Genomic DNA, 24,008 nt, shown 5'->3' on the forward strand with positions numbered 1-24,008 from the left:
TCAAGAATATCTGCCTCACTGAACAACTGGTTGTATCAAGTGATTTACTGTTTAATAGGTATTTAGTTTTAGTTAATAAACTTAGTTTATAAATATGTATAATTTAGTAAATACTTACTTGATTTTGATTATAAATAAAACCGTAATTTGCTAGTACAAATTTCCAAAAAATAAACTATTTTTACGAAATACTTGTTTTAATTTTTACCATATTTTGTATGTATGCCGCCCCTTTCACTAATTGGACACTTGTCTGGTTTTTGGGGTGGCGGATTACTGAGAGAGTACTGTATCTTTAAAGATACACTGATTTTATTTTGTATATTTTTATTTTCCATTATATATCTCATATCTACAAATTCATCTGACTTATAAGAGTAACTGAAATGAGAATGCATGAAAGATAGCCAAAGTTGCTTATTGGGTGGCAATTATACCATTGGCAGATGTGGCAAAAAGAGTACATAAGATTAGAGTTCAAAAATAGTCAAGTGCGATGACACTGCTAATATAAGTACACCGTTAAAACTAATTTTAACATAGAAGTATTTAAGTTTAGTATCACATATTGTTTGACTACATTTTGCAGTACATATTTTTATAATATATGAATCTCAATAAAGACTGTTGGCACAGAAGTGTTTCTAAATATTTGGCAATGGTCTCTGAGCATTCACTAGATTCCACAAACTTTCAACTGTATTGGTCGACAGATCCGGTGGTCCAAACAAAAAGGAATTCACAGTACTGTGATGATTCAGAAAATTATCAATATTACTTCTCTTCAAAACAAATGACCCGAAAGATATCTGAGTCAAATTTATGCGACCGGCTAAAGTCCCAGTTATGTGAACATCATCGATCCAAAAATATTTGGAAGCTTGTGCTTCTTTATATAATTGAAATACCACATCCGGTGAATATATGATGGCCCAACCAGGACAGTACGTGGGGTAAATGTTCTCCGAGTACTCCATAGGTGAAACTCGCCACTTAGAGCGGTAACCTCGTTTCACTGGCTTCTTGAAATTCGGCGAACACAACAAAAGCTTTCTCGCCCCCCACGGAGATATATCCTGAGAAAGAAACTTCAGTAGTCCCGGTGTGTTGACAAAAATATCGTCATCAGATTTCAATACATACTTGGCAGCAGAGCAAAAATAAGTAGCCCATTTTAAGGCCATCACATGTTTATAGGTCAGATTACGGTAACAATCAATAAAATTTCCTTGTACTATATCTTTCTGAAGACTGTTTTCCCTTTCAATGTCCTCTCCGACAGCCTCATTATTAATATTACCAATAAAAAATAATAACTCAATCAAAGGATGCTTACTGCCCCAAGTCTTACGAATTATGTTGCGTTTTTCGACGTTCTGTGGCGCTGAATGAATTAATATGAGGAGAAGAGGTTTGGAAGATGATTGATTACATGGAAAATTATTCAATAAAAATCGGAAATCATCTAGATTGATAAGTCTAGTAAAATCGGAAACAGGTAAGTTTTGCAAACATGGCATATTCACTATGCTTTCGTTACTTTGCTCAACTATACTGAAGACAGGGGCGTCAATATAGATGTCATGTTTTTGGGGATAAAGAAGAAACCTCCATGTGATGATGCAGGCGGCCAGAAGTAAAACCTTCGTGAGGTGTGAACAAAGCGCAGATCCATACCTATGTTTTTCAAACATGGCTACTGTGTAAACTCTGAAACAAATATAACAGGAACATCAGTTGATACACTAATAACAAACATCTAAAATTATGAATTCTGATATTAATTAATATCTATTCTCTAATAACACTAACCCACATACCTTGTAAAACTGTGGCGAAGGGTGGAGGTAGGTTGTTAAGATCCGTCATACATAGTACACATTAAATTTTGTCAGTCATACGTATTTGTTTTCATTGAAATAAGACTACGATTTACAGATGGTGTTGGTTAGTTTTTAAATTTCAATGAAACCTTGCGAAAACCAAGTCATAATAGATAATTGTCAAAAAATACTGGTCTATCAATAAAATATCTAAAATTATGCAATCAAATCATAAATAACATTATATTATTATATTTTATAGATAGAATCAGGGCTTTTTTTGTCATGTAACGCGGTGGAACGGCGCCTTTTTTCACCGTATGTTTAATGTTTCAAAAGCAATTAGACGAAACAATGTTCGCTCTTACATAATTACTAAGTTAATTTTCCTGAATCATCTCATATGAAAAGACGTTTGATATATGCATTGAATTATATTATCATTTCTTCAAGTGATAGTGAACGTGAATTTTCGCAAATGAATCTAATTATTACCCCAATAAGAGCTTCGTTGAAGACCAAAAGAGTTTCGGCACTTTTAACTCATTGGACCACCTTTGAAACTTTTCGATCCTTCAAAATTCGTTGATCGGTGGTTACTCAGTGGAAGACATTCGGCCATAGACTCTAAACACTAAGAAAGGGAATCGAGACGATTTGCCAGACGAGAATTGGACTGAACTTTGGAAATCGCCATGGCCCCCACAAAGCATGGCTGACAGGGCTCCAGCCTGGGTAATCAACTAGGTACTTAACTTGAGTTGTTTATTTGTATTATTTGTTTGCTTGTTTAATTTTTTATACACTTCATGGCATAGGAAAAAATGCTTTAAATGATATTTGAATATAATTTTCTTTAGTAGGTAAGAAGTTTGGCAAGAAGTGAGTTCCAGCACCTTTGTTGTTTAAAATAAGCCCTGGATAGAATAATATTTTTTTATCTATTATAGTTTATATATTATAGTACGTTTAGGCAGGGCTAAATGAATTTTAAAAAATGAGCCAGCAATATGTTTAATAATAGGTATGTATTCTTAATCCAACGAAAACAAATAAGTATGTACAATTTTTTGTATCACCCAAAAGATACCAAAACTATTATGGTTTGGTTAGGCAGGATTTAATTGAATTTAAAAAACTAACCAATAACATCTGGAAACTAATAAAAACAAATACGCATGGCTAACAAAGTTTATTGTGCACTATTTATGTCAGATCTTAGCAGCCTCTCCAACCTTCGCTACTGATGTAAACCCACCAGTTTGAAAATATACAAAAATAAATATTATTTTTTATGGGTTCGAAATTACAATAAAATCTTCATGAGCTTATAAATCTAATCGTCTTTGTACAATGGTGACTCCAGTGTACACATATACCTACTGAATGTAATTTGGGTTATTATGTAAACATAATTTTTAGGTAGAGGGCATCAAGACCTGATAAAATGACTGCTCTTGAAGCCGTGGATCGGGTTAGAATACAATCCACATTTGCTGCATCAATCTGCGTTTGAATCCAAAGCATGGATCTAATATCGTCGGTCCCTATTAAAAAAGTCGGATCTGAAATTTTGTCATTTTCGGATTATTACGTAAAAGTTATTTAAACACTTTAAACATTTATACCACAAACACAGTTTTTTTTGTTTGTTTGAAAAATTTCGAGATATTCAAGTTAAAAATTACGGATCTACAGAGAGTGTCCGAATAACAATGTCGGTTCTTACCATCCGACATTGTTGGCTGGGCGTGGGTGAGCAAGATGCGTCGGATCTGACAGTTGCTGCTATGTTCACCGGACAGATGGATGTTTTTATAAATGTTTAGAAAAGTTTCTATAACCCGTATTTTTATTCATTATGGCAAGCAATAGGTCACAAAGGATATTTGATGAAACATCTTTAATTGCTCGTACTGAAAAATAGCATTTTGCAGATCCGACTTTTTTAATAGGGACCGACGATATCATCATCGTCCCCACAAGAGGGGGACTGACAGGGCTTTTAGCCTGGGGCCCGGATTTTGAGGGGGCCCGGCGGGGTGGGTCGACCAGTTAAGTGAAAAAAAACACACTATAAATTTGCTCTAATAGGCACTATTTGCCTTCCCTAATGATTTTTAACAAAATGGCTTTTTATCCATTATGGCGAAGGATTGTATGTTAATTGGTTACCACAAAAGGAAGTCGCAAACAGTTCTTTATAATAAAGTGCCGACAACTCAATAAATCAACTGGATTTATTTAAAAATCGCTACACAGAATACCCTTAACCCTGAGGTTCCATGGAAACCACTTGGAAAACACTACTGTAGAAAATCACACTGCACTTAACCCTAGCGACAGATAGGGGGGCCGTTATAGATCCTGGCTTGGGGGCCGGCTTCAGGATGTGGGGGTTATGAATATCACACAGTGAGTGTAAAACTGAATTAAATGTAAATTTTTTAATGTTGCATTTAACACTGAATATTCTTTGAAATTTCATTAGGTCCTACAATATTGTAAAACAGCATTATCTATGTCGAACAAATGATTAATAACTATTTCTCGTAAAAAATACTTTCCGGAGGCTGTCAAGATCTACACGGATGATGATGACTTCAGGGGCAGGTTTCTCCAGGAGATAATATTTATTGCAATAACCCGAGACACGAATTGAAAGATGTTTTTAATCGTAATTAAATGCTCTAATAGATTTTCGGTAAGCACATACACATTGGGCGTTTTTTTTTCGAAAAAAAAATAGGGCGTACTCACAATAAAATTGTACATTGGGATTTCTTATTTTAATTGGAATTTCTAAGTCCACGTCTTCGCATTTGTACGATTACTTGGCACGACAATGGAAGATTCATTGACAAAATTGTTGCAAAAGCGTATGTATACTTCATCCCTGCTGTATTTTTGTATTTGTTTTTGACATTGCAGCACCACTTCTTAATAAACTTATTTTCGTCGCGGATGTAAATGGAATCAACGCTTTTATTAACTTAATTTGAAAGCAATTCGGAACATTTACTTAGTGAGCAAAAAAGAGCGTGAAATAATTCTTTATAAATTAAAAACTCAACCGGACATTTTGTTCTAATTTAATTAATATATTATCTGTCAATGTGTCAACAGTCAAAATCAAAAACGTGAAAGTAAAACAGTGTACCAACATTACGCAGAAAGAAACATCTAGTCCTCAGGGTTGTCAGGTCACAGTTCACGGTGCTCAGGGTTGCCTCAGTGTTGCCAACGTTTTGTCTCCGAACAGTATTTTGTAATAATTATTCATGAGGGCTCGCAAATATTTTTGTTTATTACCACAATCAGTGGCGCACCCAGGATTTGATATTGGGAGGGGGGGGGGGCAATGAGGAGAATGTAAATCAGTCCCATAGGCACTTTTTCTTCTTTATATAATTATTTTTACATATTTTCACAATACACGGCGGTATATTTGTACAGTGTCTCCTAGTTTTTATTTAATTGGAGGCATAACGGCGGTAACCGTTGAGTGTGTCATCAGCGACTGGCGGATTGGAAGTGACTAACAGCGACCATGCTGGACATGTGCGCCTAGCATGCTAAAACATTACTCAAATATTATCGGCTATGCTACACGCTTGGTCTAAAGAGCTACAATATGTATGCCGAATTCCACTGAAAATAAATGTTCTTTTGACTTACACTACCACCAACTAGTGGGTGTAGTCGTTCCTTTCGCCTTTTCCAAAATATTAATTGAAAATGGACAAAAAAAGTATTAGTGCATTTAACTTATACACAAACCTACTCAACATAACCTAATTTCTCGTTTATCGGTCTTTTGTCTATTTCACTCGGGGTACCTACACCATGGCCCCCACATCCTGAAACGGGCCCTCAGGCTAGGATATTTGGCGGGCCCCATACCTAACGCTAAGATTAAAGGCAGTGTGAAATACTACATTAACGTTTTTCAAATTGTATTTTAGTTCAAATTAAGGGTACTTATACAGTGAATTATTGACGATTTTTAATACATCTACTTTAATAATGGTACTGTCAAGTATGACACATAATAATGAAAGGAGTTTTACCTACCAATAAAACTCTTAGTTGACTTTGAAGTCCTTGAGATAGGGTTTGCTCTTTCTTCTTCGCGTGAGGTTATATTCTACTAATTTATTTTCCTTTTTCTTGTCGTTGGTCATTCCTCCGTTTTCATTTACTGGTAATACCCGCGCGTCTATTTTTTATGTATAGAGTTTGGCATCACTTTGTCTTCATTATGATATGACTCAAGGAACCAGGTAGAAGTTACCTGGACTTCAAAGTCAACATGAATAATAAGAGTTTTATTGGTAGGTAAAACTCCTGTCATTATTCGAATTTGACTTTGAAGTCCTTGAGATATCTGTTTGTTATCACCTGGTGTTGGGTATGCCAAATTCCTGTATGTGACAATGATTCATTGACAAGGTATAGACTATAGACCATCGTGACTTTCCATGTATATGGTTGAATAGAGAAGTTAATGGGTTCTTTCCCCCTTCTGATGGTGGTGTATCCATCGTTCTCTGGTAGTTGTCGTGAAATGTCGACTCACTACGCCAGTTACCTTTCATTAAAATATCATCTATTGAGTATATTTACAGTTTAACGAAGCCACCACTGAGCGGACACTGCCTGGTGGTTCTTGTACCCCTGCGTCCAACAGTACTGACCTTATCCAATTCCCTATAACTGTCCTGGTGGTTGGTTTTGGTGATCCTCTTGAAGATATAAATAATTCCGAAATATCCCCACCTTCCCCTCTCCTTGGGTTCGACATGCAGACGAGTTTCCGTAACCAGAATACTGGGTCGATGTTTTGACACGTGGAAGCGCTTAGCTTCCATTCCGATTGACGATGCTTGGCTGTATCTGTATTTGAGCCAAACATTGGCCATACAATTATGTGGTCACTTTTTTCCACTAATCCATTGTCTACTATTACTGAGTAGTGTGAGGTCATGGACCCTTCGTCCCGATGTGAGAAGCAGCGGAGTAGGTGGCTGTCCTGCGAGAGGTTTCGAATAGTTTGTACTCCACCGGTGTTGTTTTCCTAAGATGATCTACCACTCGTCCTGGATCCCAAACCGGTGGTTTGACGGGTTTCGTTTTATGTACCGAAATTGCCTGTAACATATTATTGTGTTGTACTACCACGTTGATGCTGATATCTACAATGATAATCGGTTTGCAAAATGTGGCTATGGCTGACTTATGCACCAGGATGGTTATGTACGACAAACCCTCCATGTTGTGCATGTAGCCTAGGTATCTGGCCAATTCCATTGGTTGAGAGCTATTATGATCCATTAGGTTCATGTTACCCATGTCATTGTCTTCCATTTGTTCCAAGCTGGTTTATAAGTTTTTAGAGTCGAAGGCCGCCATCTGGAAGTAAGAAGTGCCCTTTCTTCCACCATGCAATTTGATGTTATTTCCACCCACCCGAAATTATCCATAGTTAAAGGGACAGGTCCCGGGTCCTTGGAGGTGGACGGTTGGTCTCCATACCTACTAGTGTCGTATGTAGGTGAGGTATTGTATAAGGAGGTACTATCGCCCTTTTTCGTAAGTCCACTCCCCAAAAGCATTGTTTCCAGCTCGGTGCCACTAGTAAGTACTTCCCTTTTGCTGAGTTCAGGTGCGCTAGGACTCGTGAAAGTATGTTTGGTGGGGGAAATATCCACGCCAGTCTGAAGTCCTACACTCGGCCGAAGGCGTCGTGAAACAGCGCGCCACTGTCTGTAACGTCTCGTGACACATACGTTGCAATGACATGTGCTGTTTCGCTTTCGAATAAATCCACCTCGGGAACACCCCATCTTTGAAACAGGGGGGTGGTTGCGGTGTTGATGAGGTGCCATTCGGGAATGAGTTGTCTGCAGGAGAGATGATCTGCCACGCAGTTATAATTTCTGCGGAAGTATTGTGCAGTAAACGTGATGTTGGCTCGACTGGTAAATACTAGTATCTGTCGGCATAGGTTTGGGGGGGTGACAGATTTTGTGCCGCCCTCGTTGTTGATGTATGCCACCACTGTTTTGTTGTCTGTCTGCAGAAGCAGATCTGATCCTATGATTGATTGTATCTGAAATTGAATTGCAAACATCTCCTTACTGTTGGAATGCCATGCCATGCTAACTGGTCTTATTTCCACGTACCTGATAAGGGGTGTTCATTCAGTTGGGCTCCCTAGCCTGTGTCAGCCGCGTCTGTCGTCAGGAAGTGATTGATGTGTGTCAACTCTGAGGAGCCTATCACCTGGAGCCACCACATGATGTCCTGTTAGGCCTGTGGTGGGATTGTCGTCTATTGGCGAGAATGGGACCTCGACAATTTTGATGACTGGAGCTTTGTAGCCGTCGGCAATGCAACCTTCCTCGTGGAGGTAGGATGCGAAGTTAAGTCACCCCAGAAGGGATGAGACATGTGCCTGCCTGAGGGACCAACTGCCTTTTTTGTACCTGCGTTGTGTCAAATCTGAGGATCCTATCCCCTAGGGCCACCACATGATGTCCCGTTGGGCCTGTGGTGGGATTGTCATCAATTAGCGAGGATGGGACCTCAGCCATATTGATGACTGGAGCGTTGTAGCCGTCGGCAATGCAACCTTCCTCGTGGAGGTAGGATGTGAAGTTGAGTCGCCCCAGAAGGGATTGGATATGTGCCTGTCTGGGGGACCAACTGCCTTTTTGTACCTGCATTAGCAGATGGTGACGGAGTGCTATACACTTCTCCGGCAACAGAAACCTCCGCTTGTTGTGTGTGTCATACGTGATGTCCAGGGACCCTCATTGTTGGCTTGGGTTCAGACAGGATCTTTTAATATTTATTAACCACCCTAAAGACTGTAGGAAGGTTATTCTGTATTCCACCTGAACTGAGACTGTTTCTCGGATTGGTTGGCTACTAAGAAGTCGTCTAGGTAAGTGAAAATTCTCAGCCATTCTTTCGTAGGCGGTCGGCGACCCAATTGGTCAGGGATGCCAACATAATCGGAGCAGTTGGCAGCACGAACGGGAGTCACATGAATTGTAGGAGCTCCCCTTGGTAGGCTAGTCGAACGAATCGACGATGTTGAGAAGCCATTAGTACCTGGAGGGACGCCTGGCTTAGATCTATTATTACTAGCCAGTCTTCTGTTTGTAAGACGGCTGGAACCTCGTAATGGTGAATTAGTTTGAATGGCTTTGGCTGTAGGAACGCATTCAAACGCTTTCGGTTGAAAACAGGGCATAGGGCCCCGTCTTCTTTCTTGATCAGAAACAGGGTTGAGAGAAAAACTGGGGGTTTGACCCGCTTCTTCTAGAACCCTTGAGTTCGTTAAGTCCTCGATCTCGAGAGTGACCTCTGCTGATTGTTGCGTTTGAAAATCTTTCCGTAAAAGTAAAGAAGGACTTACCAATTGTGGTATCCGCACAAAAGGTATGCGGGCTACGGCTATTATTTTTACCAATGTTGGGGGGGGGGTACACTACGCCATCCAGACTCCCCGAAAGTCTCTTAGGCGGCCCCCAATGTTGTTGGTCGTCCAGATGCGGTCACATTCGCTTAGAGTACGGATCCCTGGTGGAGCCCGTACCTCCGATGGAGAACTCCCTTCCCACAGGACGTCGCCCCTTGGGAGTACCCCAAACATAATGTGAGTTCGAGGGCCTTCCGGGACTCTCAGCTCGGAGGAATCCTTGATAGTGCCTCCCGAGTGAAGGTATCCTTCCGGTAAGGATCTGAGTCATGTTCTCGCAAATTTTATTATGCGTTGTCCCCAAAACCCTCTTAGATTTTTTGGTACAGGCTCATCGCTGTTATGATGTTTTGAGGATTGGTTGCCCAATCCACTAACCCTTGCATACCCTTTCAGAAGCTGTCCCGTTGGGAAAACATCGCATTCTGGAGGGCCGCGATGGTCCTCTTCGTCAGATGGTTAGCTGATGACGAGTGTTCGCACCGTCGCAACTTGTCATTTAGACTTAACTCTACGACCGTAGGGGCCGCCAAGAATTGTTTTTTGGGCGTTGTGCCACTCCTTGCCGGTCCCCCTGCTGAAATAAGGTACGTTACGAGGATACCTCAAACATCAGCATCTTAATCGACGCTCGTACGTTGAAATTTTCCTCCTGTAGCAGTTCTGCTGCGCCGTCTGGTGTCCATTACTTTTAGAATATCCTCCTCACGGTCATTCAGATGTTGCGCCATAATCACCGATCACTTAACGTTCACTTTACTATCACCTAACGTTCGTCCAAGATATTTTTTTTTTTGACAGTTAGAATGAACTGTCAGACTAACATGTAAACAAAGTAAGAAAGTCAAATCTTTAATGAAGAAAAAGTGATGCCAAACTTTATACATAAAAAATAGACGCGCGGGTATGACCAGTAAATGAAAACGGAGGAATGACCAACGACAAGAAAAAGGAAAATAAATTAGTAGAATATAACCTCACGCGAAGAAGAAAGAGCAAATCCTATCTCAAGGACTTCAAAGTCAAATTCGAATAATCAGAAAATATATGTAATTATATAATCTAAAATATTCATGGTCATGAAGTAAAATAGCGCCGCAGGTGACTTTTTTTTTACTATTAAAGCTAATTTATGATGTGTGTTTATCTGGTCAACCCGACACGCCGGGCCCCCCACAGCCCGGACCCCCAGGCTAGAGCCCTGTCAGCACTCCCCAGCCATGACCTACACCACTCCGGAATTCGGGTGGACACCAAGATTTTTTTGACAGTTCCATTAAGGATGGGTTTCTAAGAAAACCCGACATTAGTGTTTCGAAATTTTTATGTTGGAAATTAAAATCATTTTTTTGTCGTGTTTTTATTTGTCTAAGCCTATTGGCTTTCAATTTCAATGTTTAAAATCATTCTGATAATTTTCATGTTTGGGGGGGTGCCATGGATCATCTTAGGAAAACAACACCGGTGGAGTACAACCTATACGAAACAATTCGCAGGACAGCTACTCGGCTGCTTCTCGCATCGGGACGAAGGGTTCATGACCTCATACTACTCAATAATAGTAGACAATGGATTAGTGGATAAAGGTGACCACATAATTATATTATGGCCAATGTTTAGCACAAAGACAGATACTGCCAAGCATCGTCAATCGGAATAGAAGCTAAGCACTTCCACGTGTCAGAACATCGACCCAGTAATCTGATTACGGATACTCGTCTGCGTCTCAAACCCAAGGAGAGAGGAAGTGGGAATATTTCGGAATTATTGAGAGGACCACCAAAACCAGCTACCAGGACAGTTATAGGGAATTGGATAAGGTCAGTACTGTTAGACGCAGGGGCCCAAGAACCATCAGGCAGTGTCCGATCAGCGGAGGCTGCATTAAACTGTAAAAATACCCAATAGATGATATCTTAGAGAGATGTAACTGGCGTAGTGAGTCGACATTTCACGACTACTACCAGAGAACGATGGACACACCCCCATCATAAGGAGAAAGGAACCCATTAACTTCTCTATTCAACCCTATACATTAAACGGCACGCTGGTCTATACCTCGTCAATGAATCATTGTCACATACATGAATTTGGCATACCGAACACCAGATGATATCAAATATGCCTAAATACTATAATTTTAAAGGATTCAAGACGTAAAATGTTCCTGTACTATATATTTTTCAGAAATATTATAATTTTTACACCTTTGTACTATAATCAGAATCAGTGTTGCCAACCGTACTATAATTATAGTATTTGTACTATAATTTTGGTCCGCGTACTATGTACGATATAAAATAGGTATAGTACGCCCACAATACTATAATTTTGAAAATCGTACTATAATTTTATATAAAAGTACTATAATTCTGCATTTGCCATTTCGCAATCGAGTGGTCTTCGAAAATTTGGAAATCTGCGGCCCGCGGCGAAATATTTTTCCCAAAAAAAACAAGCCGACCACGAAAAATCGGGAACCTGCGGCCCGCGACGAAATTGAAAATTTGGGAACGTGCGGCCCGCGACGAAATATTTTTCCTAAAAAAAACAAGCCGACTATGAAAAATTGGGAAAATTTTCATTTTCAACAGATGACAACGCGTACTATATTTTATCTCCAAATACTATAATTTTGGAGGCTCTGTACTATAATTCCTCTTTCAAAATATGGCAACACTGATCAGAATAGAAAAAGATGGCAACACTGCCACTGACAAAACATTCAGCGCCATCTTGTTGGTGTTTGACGTATTGACGTGTATTTTGATTTTGACGTTTTCTTACTTTTTACTTTACATAGATTTCTGTCCTGTGATTTGTGAAGCGGGCACCGCAGAATTTGGTTTCATAATAATTTAATTAAATTCATATATTCAGTGGGTCGAATGATCATTAGAAACATGTTTCGTGTTTGTGTAATCCGGCCATTTTTATTTAAAAGGTATCTATGAGTTAATGTTGACTTGATGTCATTATTTAAAAATATTCATATTCAAATCTAATATTCTGACATAACCTTACTCCCTTGAAAAGGTTTAGTCGATCTGTGGACGTTGGTATGGACATCTTAAGATATCTAATACTAATTTAGCGATCATGATGGCCGGCGGTTACCGCGTCAGCTTACAATATCGTGGGTCCCGGGTCTGGCAAATTAACATGTTGTTTTCCAATATGTGTTTGGATCAGAGTATGGACCTAATAGTTTGAGGGCTGTCAACCACGGCAAAATATAAAAATCATCAAATGAATAAAATTTAATTCTTCGTGTAAAAAAGCTTTAAACAGGCGAAAATAAGGAACATTGTTCAAAATAACATTATAAAAATATTTGATTTGACCACAGAATGCTTCATCTTTTATTATTATGCTACATTTTTTAAATATATTCACTTATAAAAAAATAGATATTTTAATAACATTTATATAGGTGTACCTACGTAAGTATGTACATATATTTCAACTGGATAAAAACGAGTTAAACCTAGTTCAGACTAATATACATACTTCCGCAAACAAATTATACAATGGTTTGTAAACTTGCCGCTACACAAATGCACCATCAGTTGTTTGAAATTCAATGTATTTCCACATCTGCAAACATTGCCATAAAATTAAATGTCATTATTGAGTTGTCCACAACGTACAAATTTGTATGTTTTCATCAATACAATAATAATAAAAAAAAATCACGTGAATATGGTCACACTTGCTTGATTGTCAATATATTAGACCAGTGCTCCGCTACCGGTGTGCCGCGAGACAATGCTAGGTGTGCCGCGGAGCATTGCTTAAAAAACACAAATGATTTTGTATATTATACAATAATTACTTGATAGCCAAAATTGCGTACATGGCTGGTTATAAATAAATTTGAGCATCTGCATAAACTTAATAAAACAATGCAAGGTCAGAATGAAAATATATTGATGTGATCTGAAAAATTAGAAGGATTTAAGACAAGGATCTCTACAAATGTACCTACCAGACCACCAATGAAAACAAGCAATTAATTTTGGATCCGTCTCCAAAACATTTAAGTTTGGTTTAAAAGAAATTTCATCATTACTTTCATCCAATCAATACGACTGGATTCGAAACCCTTTTGCAACCAATGCCGAAAATTCTATAGAAGCGCTTATGCTATTTTCTGGATTTCGGTTAATAAAGAATATCCTCATATTTTTGACAAGGCTACCAAACTAAGTAAGTAAGGCTAAAAACTTTTACATTCATTGAAACAAACTCAGGTATCATATTAATTAGTTATTCTATTGCTAATACAAATACATGGGAATATGTACATTTGGTTCTTCGTCGTGTGTTATGTATATTTAATTATTTATCAAATAGGTATGTAATGTAATTTTGGTACATGTCCCCAACAAGGCCTCTAGCCTGGGGGCCCAAGCTCAGGGGGGCGGCGTGGCAGGTCAAGAACACAAATTACATGTTTGCTCTAATAGCAAAAAAAGTCGCCAGCGGCGCAGTTTTACTTCGCTAACGTTACTATTTTAGCACATACGATTGTGGGATACAATTTATCATTGACATATAATTATTGTTAAAACGACAACTAACCGTAATTCAAGTGGATGTATTAATAAATACAAAAAGTCGCTAAATCAATCGATGTAAAATCAATACGATTAATTTTACATCGAACATCATTTGAAAAAACGCTATTTTAAAGTATCACACTGTCTTTAACCCTAGCAATAGGTAGGGGGGGGGGGCGCCGAATATTCTGGCCTGGGGTCAATGTTTTGGTGTATAAATTGTTTTACGTGTGGTGTGCCGCGGAATTCTGGGAAGACCTGTAGTGTGCTGTGGCTGAGAAAAGGTTTCGGAGCACTGCATTAGATGACGTGACTGGCTAGCACCGGGCATGAGGAACTCTTTTTAAATTGTGGGTTCACTGGATGAGCGTCCTGACTTCGGGCTACCAATTAAATTCAGACTTTAAATTTAGTTCCAGCTGTATACAAGGCCGAACTGTAGACTGTTAGGTGGAATGATACCTTGCCAGTTGTGATTGCCAGTTTTTAGCCAACATTTTTATCCTACTATTGTGATATGATTTTGATATTATTTGTTATATAATAATATAATAATAAGTTAATACACCCTATAATGTATAGGATGTCTCAAAATTCACACAAGAAGTAATTTTAATAGAAAACACAGGTTTTTAATTAAAAATTTTAATTTTTTTATTGATTCATAAAGTATACAGTATATGGTTATGTATGGAGTAGCATATCTGGTATATAGCCTCCATGGCTTTGCTAGCACATACACACTCTTTTGTCGAAATTTTCCATGACCATTTTGTATAAATGTGGCTGAATTTCGTTGATACAGTGGTCAATTTCCTCCTTCAAGGCGTCGGTGGTCGTGGGTTTTGTTGGCATAAACCTTAGACTTCAAAAAACCTCAAAGAAAAAAATCCAACTACGTTAAATCGCATGATCTGGGTGGCCAATTCTGGTCCACTAAAACTGGAAATTACACGACCAGGAAATGACTCCTGCAGTAATTGAATTGTTTCTCGGGCTGTATGGCATGTGGGACCGTCTTTTAAAACCACATGTCGACCACATCCATATCTTGCAATTTAGGTACAAAAAACCGGATTATCATGTCGTGATAGCGAGCACCATTAACTGTATTGCCTGACCAGCCGCATTTTCGAAGAAGAATGGTCCGATGATGCCTCCAGCCCAAAATCCGCACCAAACAGTGATACATTGTGGATGCATTTGTTTCTCAACTATCACTCGTGGATTTTCTAAACCCCAAATGCGACAATTTTGTAGATTAACGATGCCATCATGATGAAAATGAGCCTAATCGCTGAAGATGATTTTGTTCGAAAACCTTCAGTATTTTTAAAATATTGCTCAACAATGAAAACGCGTTGTCCTTTTGTGTAGCGCTCCATTTTTAATAACCCTGAACTTCTCAAAGCTTGGATTTTTTACATGCAATTTCAACCATATGCGTGGATACTTTTTCAATGTTATCGGCGAAAACACCAAATAGGTATTTAGACACTTAACTAGTGTCATAAACGTAATCCGATCCCGGCGGCATCGGTCTAGTTAACTGCTCGATCAGATTTTATTGCTTAGGAAAATGTTGTTTTTAAATGATCGACAAATTAACAGTTTTGCTCGGTATACCCAAGAAGTAGCTCGTTATAAAAATGAATAAATGTAGGGAGAAAATCATAAACTAAAATTTCAACGAATGTTTCCTCATTACATCCGAGATCTCGCTATTTCCGTGATCGTAATAACCAAGTTCGAGTGTATTTATAAATACTTTTTATATAATGTTTATTTGTTTACGGACAGATGTATGTTGGTTAGGACTATTAGATAGGCACTAATATGATTGAAAATTAGAGAAAGGGATCCAAATTCACAATTGTTTTATTTCATTATCAGAAATCTGTACACGACTGCAGTAGCATGGAAGGACAGAACAGACCAAAATACAGAAAGTAAACTTCAAAGATACATAATGACAAGCTATTTAAAGTACATGAACCACTACGAAAAGATGCTGGAAAAACGATTTCCATCAGCCATGCAGGTATATCGAGTCTTCACTTCCGGAATCAAAACTTTCTACCAAGACTTTAAGACATTCTTCAAAGTGAGACTCACAATACTCAGCATGAGCAAGGAAGAGGGATTTTCGTCTCTCAAAAGAAGAGAGATTGAGCTCTACCAACAGATGCCCAAAGACATGTTGAAAATAGCACCCGTACTCATATTATCAGCTGCTCCATTTGCAAATTATGTTGTATTTCCGGTTGCGTAAGTATTTTCTTATTGAAGTGGGTATTTTTGAGAACTACGTTGGAAAAAGTGGGATTGAAATGCGTCTAGGTGCATGCGTAAACTTAAAGCTCATGTAACATATTTCTATTTCTTGCAGCATCTATTCATCTGCATAAAATTTATGTATGTGTCTTTCAGTATCTGCCAAACTATGTGCCGTGTGAGGTTTCAAATGTACCTCAAAAGAAGGAAAATGTCATTATAATAATTAATTACAGTAAATTACAAAATTTCGGCAATAATTAAGAACTTTTGCCCAGAAAAGTTAAAACTCACAGTTTGACTGCTTCCTAGGCTTATAAGTGCAGAAGACAGCAGAAAATATATCTGCATCATTTACTACATATTTTTCATCACTTGATTATCAAATATACGAGTGGATTATTTTGCCTTTCGCCATTATACGACAGCACATCTTCAAAAAGACCATTGCACAAAGCCTTGTTTTCTGAACTAGAGATGTTGGTATTTTTTATGTCGGTTGCAGTCAATATCCTCCATATACTACATCTCTTTTGCAGTTTAGATCGCACTCATAGAAGTGAAACAATCAAAAAATTGGATACAATTACAAATAGTAGATGAGGAGTTATGTGTTTGTTTATCTGCATTCCTCTCACTATTAAAATTATTATCTACATATTATGTATATATATTATTTAATTTTTTCTTGTATATTTAATTTTTTGGGGTATTTTTATTTGATGTGCCACAATATAAATTTTATTTCACCAGTGCACCGTCAGGTAAAAATGTTTGGCAGTCATTTTCCTAGACGCATGCAATACAACACAATTCTGTCTCTCTTGCAGCATCTAGTTGCATGCGTAAATTTGTGGCGCATGCCACAAAGCATTTTTCTGTCTCCTGCTGCGTCTATTCGCATGCGTAAAATTCCAGCGCGTGCGACAAATTTTATTTGTGTCTATTGCAGCGCATGTGATGTAATATATTTCTGTCTCCCTTGCGGTATAATCACATTCATCAAATTTCGGCGCGTGTGATCAAACATATTTCTGCCTTTCTCGCAGTGTATTTAGTATTAGTAAAATTGCAGTGCATATGACAAAACACAACTCTGTCTCTTGCAGTAATTAGGCATATGCACACAGCCGCTTGCGTACAACATCATAACATTAAGCATGTAGCCATTAACTATTGATCATCCAGAAATGATAGCTGATTCAACAATCAACTAGTCATAAACCTCCATCAGTTGTTATTCCAGTTCAACTGTCGACAAATCGTGACTCTTTAATAAATACTGTTAAACTCATACTCAATTGTTACATTTATTGTTCAGTAAATATATTTCATAACAATAAGGATATATGACAAAGAAATGTCAAGTGTCACGGTTCTGCTTATACAAATATTAAATGGAAGTAATATTTTAAAAGATCTTATATCAATTGTTTTTTTAACCTATGGCAGTGAACTTTATATTATTTTAGCTATTCTGTTGTAATGTAATTTGAAAAACACTCATAAACTCATTTTTAATTAGCCTTTCTTTTTATGTATGCTGCAACTGTCATCCAAAATAAATTACCAATTTCACTTCTAAGTACAAAGTGGATATTATATTCACAGACAAATCACACTTGAGATTTCGAGAGTTTTTCACCAGGAATGCTACTATAAGAAAAATCGAGAGGATGTCTAAATTCAATTTGACTGACTGGAATTTGCAAGTGAATTTTTTTTGCCAGATAAGTCAAAAAACCTCGACTTCAGTTCATGTCAAAATTTGTCAATTTTTTTTTACTGCAATAACTCTCGAGTTTGGTTTTGGATGATTGTTTTTTCCAAGAGCTAAGACAGAGATCTCGACTTCGAATCTTGAATCTATTTTGACGGATATTCACAATGATTTGCTTGTGCCAAATTAATACCTTAAATAAAAATTTGTTGAGAATTTTGAGATCTTGAGAAATGAATAAACCAACCTCAAATAAAAGATTTTTGAATTCGAGATTTCTCAAATCTTGAATATTGAAAAAAGTGGAACAATCAAACAGTATTAGGAAAAGTGTTCATGCGTAATAAATATTTTATTTCATTATTTATTCCAGGTACATGTATCCGCAAAAACTTTTAACTTCCCACTTTTGGACACCTGAGCAAAAAGAACAATTTAATTCTACTGCTCTGAGTTACAGACTTGGGGCAAACACGACTTTATTGAGGTACCTCAAAACGCGGTCCAAGTTTATCAAAGATGATGAAGTGAAATTGAAATGGGATAAAATCTTACTCACTCTAGATGACGGTTTCTCTCCATCCATACAGCAATTGACAGAATGCAAATCTCTCTTTTGTAACGGACCATTCAGTATTCAAAACATGCAATTGAAACATGCGGTAAGTGAAATATAATTCTTCAGTTTGATAATTATTTTTATTCGGGGAATAATAATAAATAATAATGATGCCATCAGCTAGGAATCAAATTAGTATTGTCAATACCTTGATTTAAAATTCCAAAAGATGGTTGAGACAGGTGGATCCAACCCATCGAGAAGGCTGCTTGACAATGACATTATCAAAGTTATGTTCCTCAAAGTATTTTATTCTTATTATTAGATTACACCGTGTCTAAAAACCTATTACTTTTGTTAGCTATATATCTAATTAAAATGTTTTTACCTGACATGTACTTTTTATCAATAATTAAAATCACAATTTTACTAAATCAACATTTTTCTTAGAATAATCAAGTATTATGGATTATTTCAAATCATGACATGATTTCAGGGAACACAAAACTAATGGGAACAGGCTTACCTTGAAATATGGGATAGTTTTAAACATGTGTTAGAATATGTTATTTTCAATAGTTACGACTGTATGATAATAAAATAACATACATCCAATATTGAGTGCCGTCGGCATGCTTTGTTATATTTGGATTTTACGGATTGACCGCCATAAAATACCCTGCTTCAAAATATTTGTCCACAACGATGGCTTTTACATTTCTCTTTATTAATCTGTTGTGTGCTTGATTTATATAATGTTGACAATAGTTATATAGAATTTACAATCGCAAATGTATTTAACTTTGTAATCGCTGTACTCAATATTATTACTTATGCTCCTGGATCCTTTTACTCCTCGGCTCCTCAATTAGTCCAAACCATTATTTTGAAGCTTATCAGTTTGTTATTCTTATGTCTTCAGGTCAATCTGCACCGATTACATGGCCTCACCTTGAGATTTTCTATAACTGGAAAGTTGTACCAAAGAGCATTCATGTTGAAGGAAATGGATAAGGCAATATTCCGGGAGGGCGGGGTGAGGAACATGTCTGAGACTGATTTAAAAATCGCTTGTTTCGTAAGAGGACTGCATACGGTTAATGTCAATACGGATGAGATTGTAAATTGGTTGGAGAAATGGATGCTGCTATCAAATTCTATACAAAAAGATTCCTACTCATTGCTTCTACATTCGTCATTTTTTTTTGGATACAATCAAATCAAAATATCCAAAGGCAAATCTATAAAATCTTGATAATTTATTCACTTAGATCAGTAGTGGCGAACCTACGACACACATGCAACTGGTGGCACGTGATATGATTTTTCATGGCACGCGTTGGAATAGAAAAAATACCCATAATAATAATAATTGACAGATGGCATTGTATACAAAATAGCAGGTTACAAGAATAAGCATTACGTTTATTTTATTTAATTACATTGATCGGTCCTTAGACTTTATGCGTCACCTACGATATTATCGCATTAACTTCATCAGGCGGCGGGGAAAGCCGTGCCGCAAACCTCTAATTTTGATCGATTTACAATGCTTGAGACCACTGTAGCGGGAGAATGCCTCATCTGATCGGAGCAATTCTGGTGTCAATTTATGCGTAAATAACCAAACTAATTAATACATTAACAAACAATTTCATTTCTACCCACAAAAAATGACTTGGTGAAGCTAGTCCTAGTAGTAATTCTGGCAAACAGTTTCAAAATTGTTGGGGCGAAATGTATGGCGTAATTGAAAATGTGATAAAGCTATATGTGTGCTATGTTCTGTGAGTGGTATCTAGAACATCATCATTTTTCAGATATAATTTTTAAAAACTATTTTTTCCCCATAACTGCTTAGCACGTCTTGAAAAATAATACGGAAATTTTGGCACGCGTACGTAAAAAGGTTCGTCAATCTTGACTTAGATACATTAATAATTTAGGTATTTATTATAATTTATTGTTGATAATAATATGTACCTATATTTTCTTAGGCTATGTTGCCTTTTTACCTGTACCTATTTCTTTCGAAGATGATGTTGTGCATTGTACATTATATGGAAACCACCCTTTAGAGTGCTTTCAGCTATTTACAATTTCATCATAGGTACTTGTAATATAATCTTAAGTAGTTCATGGTTTTTTTTTCAGGAGTGTAGATATATGATGTGTTCCATAGTACATAGTAATATAAAGCAATATGTAATACTGTAAGTGAATTTAAATTGTGCAGATATTTTACTTATTAATTAATTAGGTACTGTATATTGAAAATGCTATAAGGTATTGAGAAAAACATTGCTTAAAAATTTAATTAACACTGACAAGGCGTATCAGTATATTTATACATTGATCACCAGTGTTGCCAACTGTCGTTGACAAAAACATGCCAGACGGGGTATAAAAACAAGCTACTTGGCAGGAAAAAACACTAGATTTTGTGAATACCTTTTTCACCTATCGAAAAAAAGTGCAATAAATATCACACCACATTTTCCCAGAACTCATTTCAAAATTGAAAAAAATAATTAAGTGATTAATCTAACAACCTATGATAAGTAATAATTAGATAATATCAAAGAGTAGAATCCCTGATAATCGTCAATGCGATGCCACATCTCATTGACGATTTGTCTAAGCACATTTTAAATTATAATATCTGATACCATTATATCACTATAACGCGAAGAATGCTCCTATTGTTTTATTGCTCAAGTATCGACCTAGCTTCATTAAATATGTGAATAAATAAACTAAAAATCTAGCTTATTTTCAGCATATTTAAAGCTATTGAAAGCATCAAAAACGCCATAAGCTAGATGCATTTTTTGCAAGCTAGATGCCTACCGAAAGATGCTAGATCTGGCAAGAAAAATGCTAAGTTGGCAATACTGTTGATCACTAGCAATACCTGTGGTCATCAGATTGAAATGATTTTTGGTAATATGGTAGAAAAGGAATTTTAAATACACTCATAGCAAAACATCCCAATCTGTAGTACCTAATGTTATGAATGCGTTTATTTATAATCCTATTACAATAGTTACGTTTGTTTTCAAAATAGTAATTTCCTTGATTGTAATATTGTCATTTGGATTAGACACAGCATACCTCGTAAGAATACAATCTTTGATTACCTTTAACCTTAGCCTTACTTTGTCATATCTATAATGGAACAATTTTTTTACTGTTTTGTTAATACATAGGTACCTATATGATTATAATATTCTATAATACATGTTGAAAATATGGTACTAGGGATTGCAATTTCAGACATAAATTTCAATCCTGGGATTGCTGTATTAATATTTTTTTCACCATGTGAGTCAGCACGTGTTTGAAATCTGTCATATACTAAACAAACATTTTGTAGATTTCATTCCTAGATTGTCTAAAACCCTTATTTGTTATATTTAAAATTGTCATGCCAACACAATATTTCCATATATATCACTCAGTGAGGGCTTAACTAAAAACAATTTCAGGGCAAAGCTATTTTTTGTGATACTCATTATTCATGGCTGCATATACATGGCGAGTGGAGATGAGTAACTCAAATCATTGTTCATAAAGGTTTCAATAAATGTCTGATAATGAATTTGAAGATACATAATTACTAGTACTGTTATTGAGATTGCAAACTTTAGCGACCAACAGAGTGAAAGTGTATTAACAGCAAAAATATGTAGGTACTGTGGAAATTTAACTTATGGCAGACACCTTATAGAATCATCGGATTGGTCACCAATCATCTTCTTGTTAAGTTACTACTTTTTTCATTTTTAAGTTACTTGTTTTACTCCAGGCGAAACTCAATAGGTACCGGAAGTAAAATTTCCATATAATGAACGGTAGTGAAAAGAAAATTGTCGCCTTAGTGCAAAATGTTACTAATTAATATTTTGATTAAGCGTGAGTTTTTAAATGTATTAGATGTTCCGATTTAGTTAGCCAACATATATAATTTTTGTCTATCGTGTTCTCTATTAAATTGGGTGTTGCTTTTAGATCTTCTGATTTTCTCAGCTGATTCTTGCTTCACAAGTAAAACATATAGGTACCAATCATGCCTAATATTTTTATCGAAAAAATAAAACTTTGTCCCTACCAATTAGTGTTGTGAGCTATTAATATAATAAAAAAATTGGAAAAAAATGCATCAGACTGACATCAGACAGAATGTTTAAGCTTGATTGATGTAAAACCACCTAACAACACTACAGAAGTCCTGATATAGTTAAAACATTTGTCTGTGGGATGGTGTAGTGATCCCAATGTCACCCTATTCGTCGGTGTTTTGTAAAAAGGGTGAATCAACCAAAATGCTATTTTACAGGAGGAGGATTTTTAACTTTTGACATTTATTTATTAATTATCTACAGATGTTTATAAATGTCTAACAAGTTTATAATAAAGCTTAGAAAGAATACTGTCTTTACATAGGCTTTATAATAATGTTTTAAAAGGCCTAATATGTCACATTCGCTTTTTATCCATCACACTAATTGGATATCCGCCCATACGATTATCGTTTTTAAGTACTTTCCTGTGGAGATACAAATTCGCTGTTTTTCACAACAAAGCTAGTGAGGTAAATATTGTTTTTTCATTAAAATCTCAATTTCACCAAAATGGTTGATTCACCCTTTTTACAAAACACTGATGATATGATATCTTGATTCCAACTAAATCGGTCTAACAGACAATGAAATCGGAATGTCTATGGGTTTATTGTCTCGCAGTTTTTATTATTATTCTTCATCGCATTTCATGGAGGGAATAATTCACAAAATATCAAACGTATATTTTTTTAGTTTATATTGCACTAAGCCAGCGATGTTTTATTAATATTGAGTGGATGTTTGAATTATATATTTATTTTTAGTTAGTAAGTAAGTACTGATCTGTCATAACATGAAAACTTGTGATATACTAGTTACATTTACATATGTAGATTGTAAGAGATCTTTATACATAATATCTACTGTTATATCTTTCTGCCATTTCACATTATTTCAACGATTTCAGTTTTTGTCTTCATGAAAAATATTCATGATATCTCTATCACTTATGCTTTGCATAGGACATTTACCTCACATAAGCTCACATGACCATCTATAGTTAGGCTGTGGCATGAAATTACAAATTCTAATCATAGTGTTAGTTGTTGCTCTAACAACTAATGTGATGCCGTAAACTGTAAGCTGTAAATGAAAATAATTTCATTGCAATGAAATTTTTATTTAAATAGGTAGGTTATTGCATTGACAAATTCTGTAAACCTATTACGCATGTTAACTTTTATTCTGAAAGTAATTAATGGTTTACTGATAGAAATGTTGCAGTTTCACTGAATTTTAACCAATTTACTAAAGGGGCCTTAGGTGACTCTTAAAACATAAAACAACTAAATTATTTCCCTTATATAATATTAATTTATTAAAACAAAATATTTTTGTAAGTTATAACAAGATGGATGCAAGGAAATAAATGCCTAATATTTCACAAACTCTTCCGATTGATTAGAAAAACTCAGTCAATCAATATTTTTTGAATCTTGCAATTAACCACACTAATA

At 36.3% G+C, this 24,008-nt stretch overlaps 2 protein-coding genes across 2 annotated transcripts; one reads left to right on the top strand and one right to left on the bottom strand.

Moving 5' to 3' along the window:
- Positions 1 to 222: 222 nt before the first annotated feature.
- On the bottom strand, positions 223 to 4,722 carry LOC147079962 (beta-1,3-galactosyltransferase 1-like). Its single transcript, XM_085947235.1, has 2 exons — positions 4,584 to 4,722; positions 223 to 1,710 (listed from the first exon to the last, which is right to left on the bottom strand). The coding sequence occupies exon 2, from the start codon at positions 1,692 to 1,694 to the stop codon at positions 645 to 647; it is 1,050 nt and encodes a 349-aa protein (XP_085803361.1). The 5' UTR covers positions 1,695 to 1,710; positions 4,584 to 4,722; the 3' UTR covers positions 223 to 644.
- A 7,302-nt stretch (positions 4,723 to 12,024) lies between these two features.
- Positions 12,025 to 22,515, top strand: LOC147079963 (LETM1 domain-containing protein 1-like). Its single transcript, XM_085947248.1, has 4 exons — positions 12,025 to 12,256; positions 15,768 to 16,142; positions 18,242 to 18,530; positions 19,350 to 22,515. Exons 1-4 carry the CDS (start codon positions 12,201 to 12,203, stop codon positions 19,680 to 19,682), a joined length of 1,053 nt encoding a protein of 350 aa, XP_085803374.1. The 5' UTR covers positions 12,025 to 12,200; the 3' UTR covers positions 19,683 to 22,515.
- Positions 22,516 to 24,008: the final 1,493 nt, after the last annotated feature.

Source organism: Rhyacophila brunnea, unplaced genomic scaffold (assembly GCF_057557595.1).
Source record: "Rhyacophila brunnea isolate RB1 unplaced genomic scaffold, BYU_Rbru_1.0 scaffold_1, whole genome shotgun sequence".
NCBI lineage: Eukaryota > Metazoa > Arthropoda > Insecta > Trichoptera > Rhyacophilidae > Rhyacophila > Rhyacophila brunnea.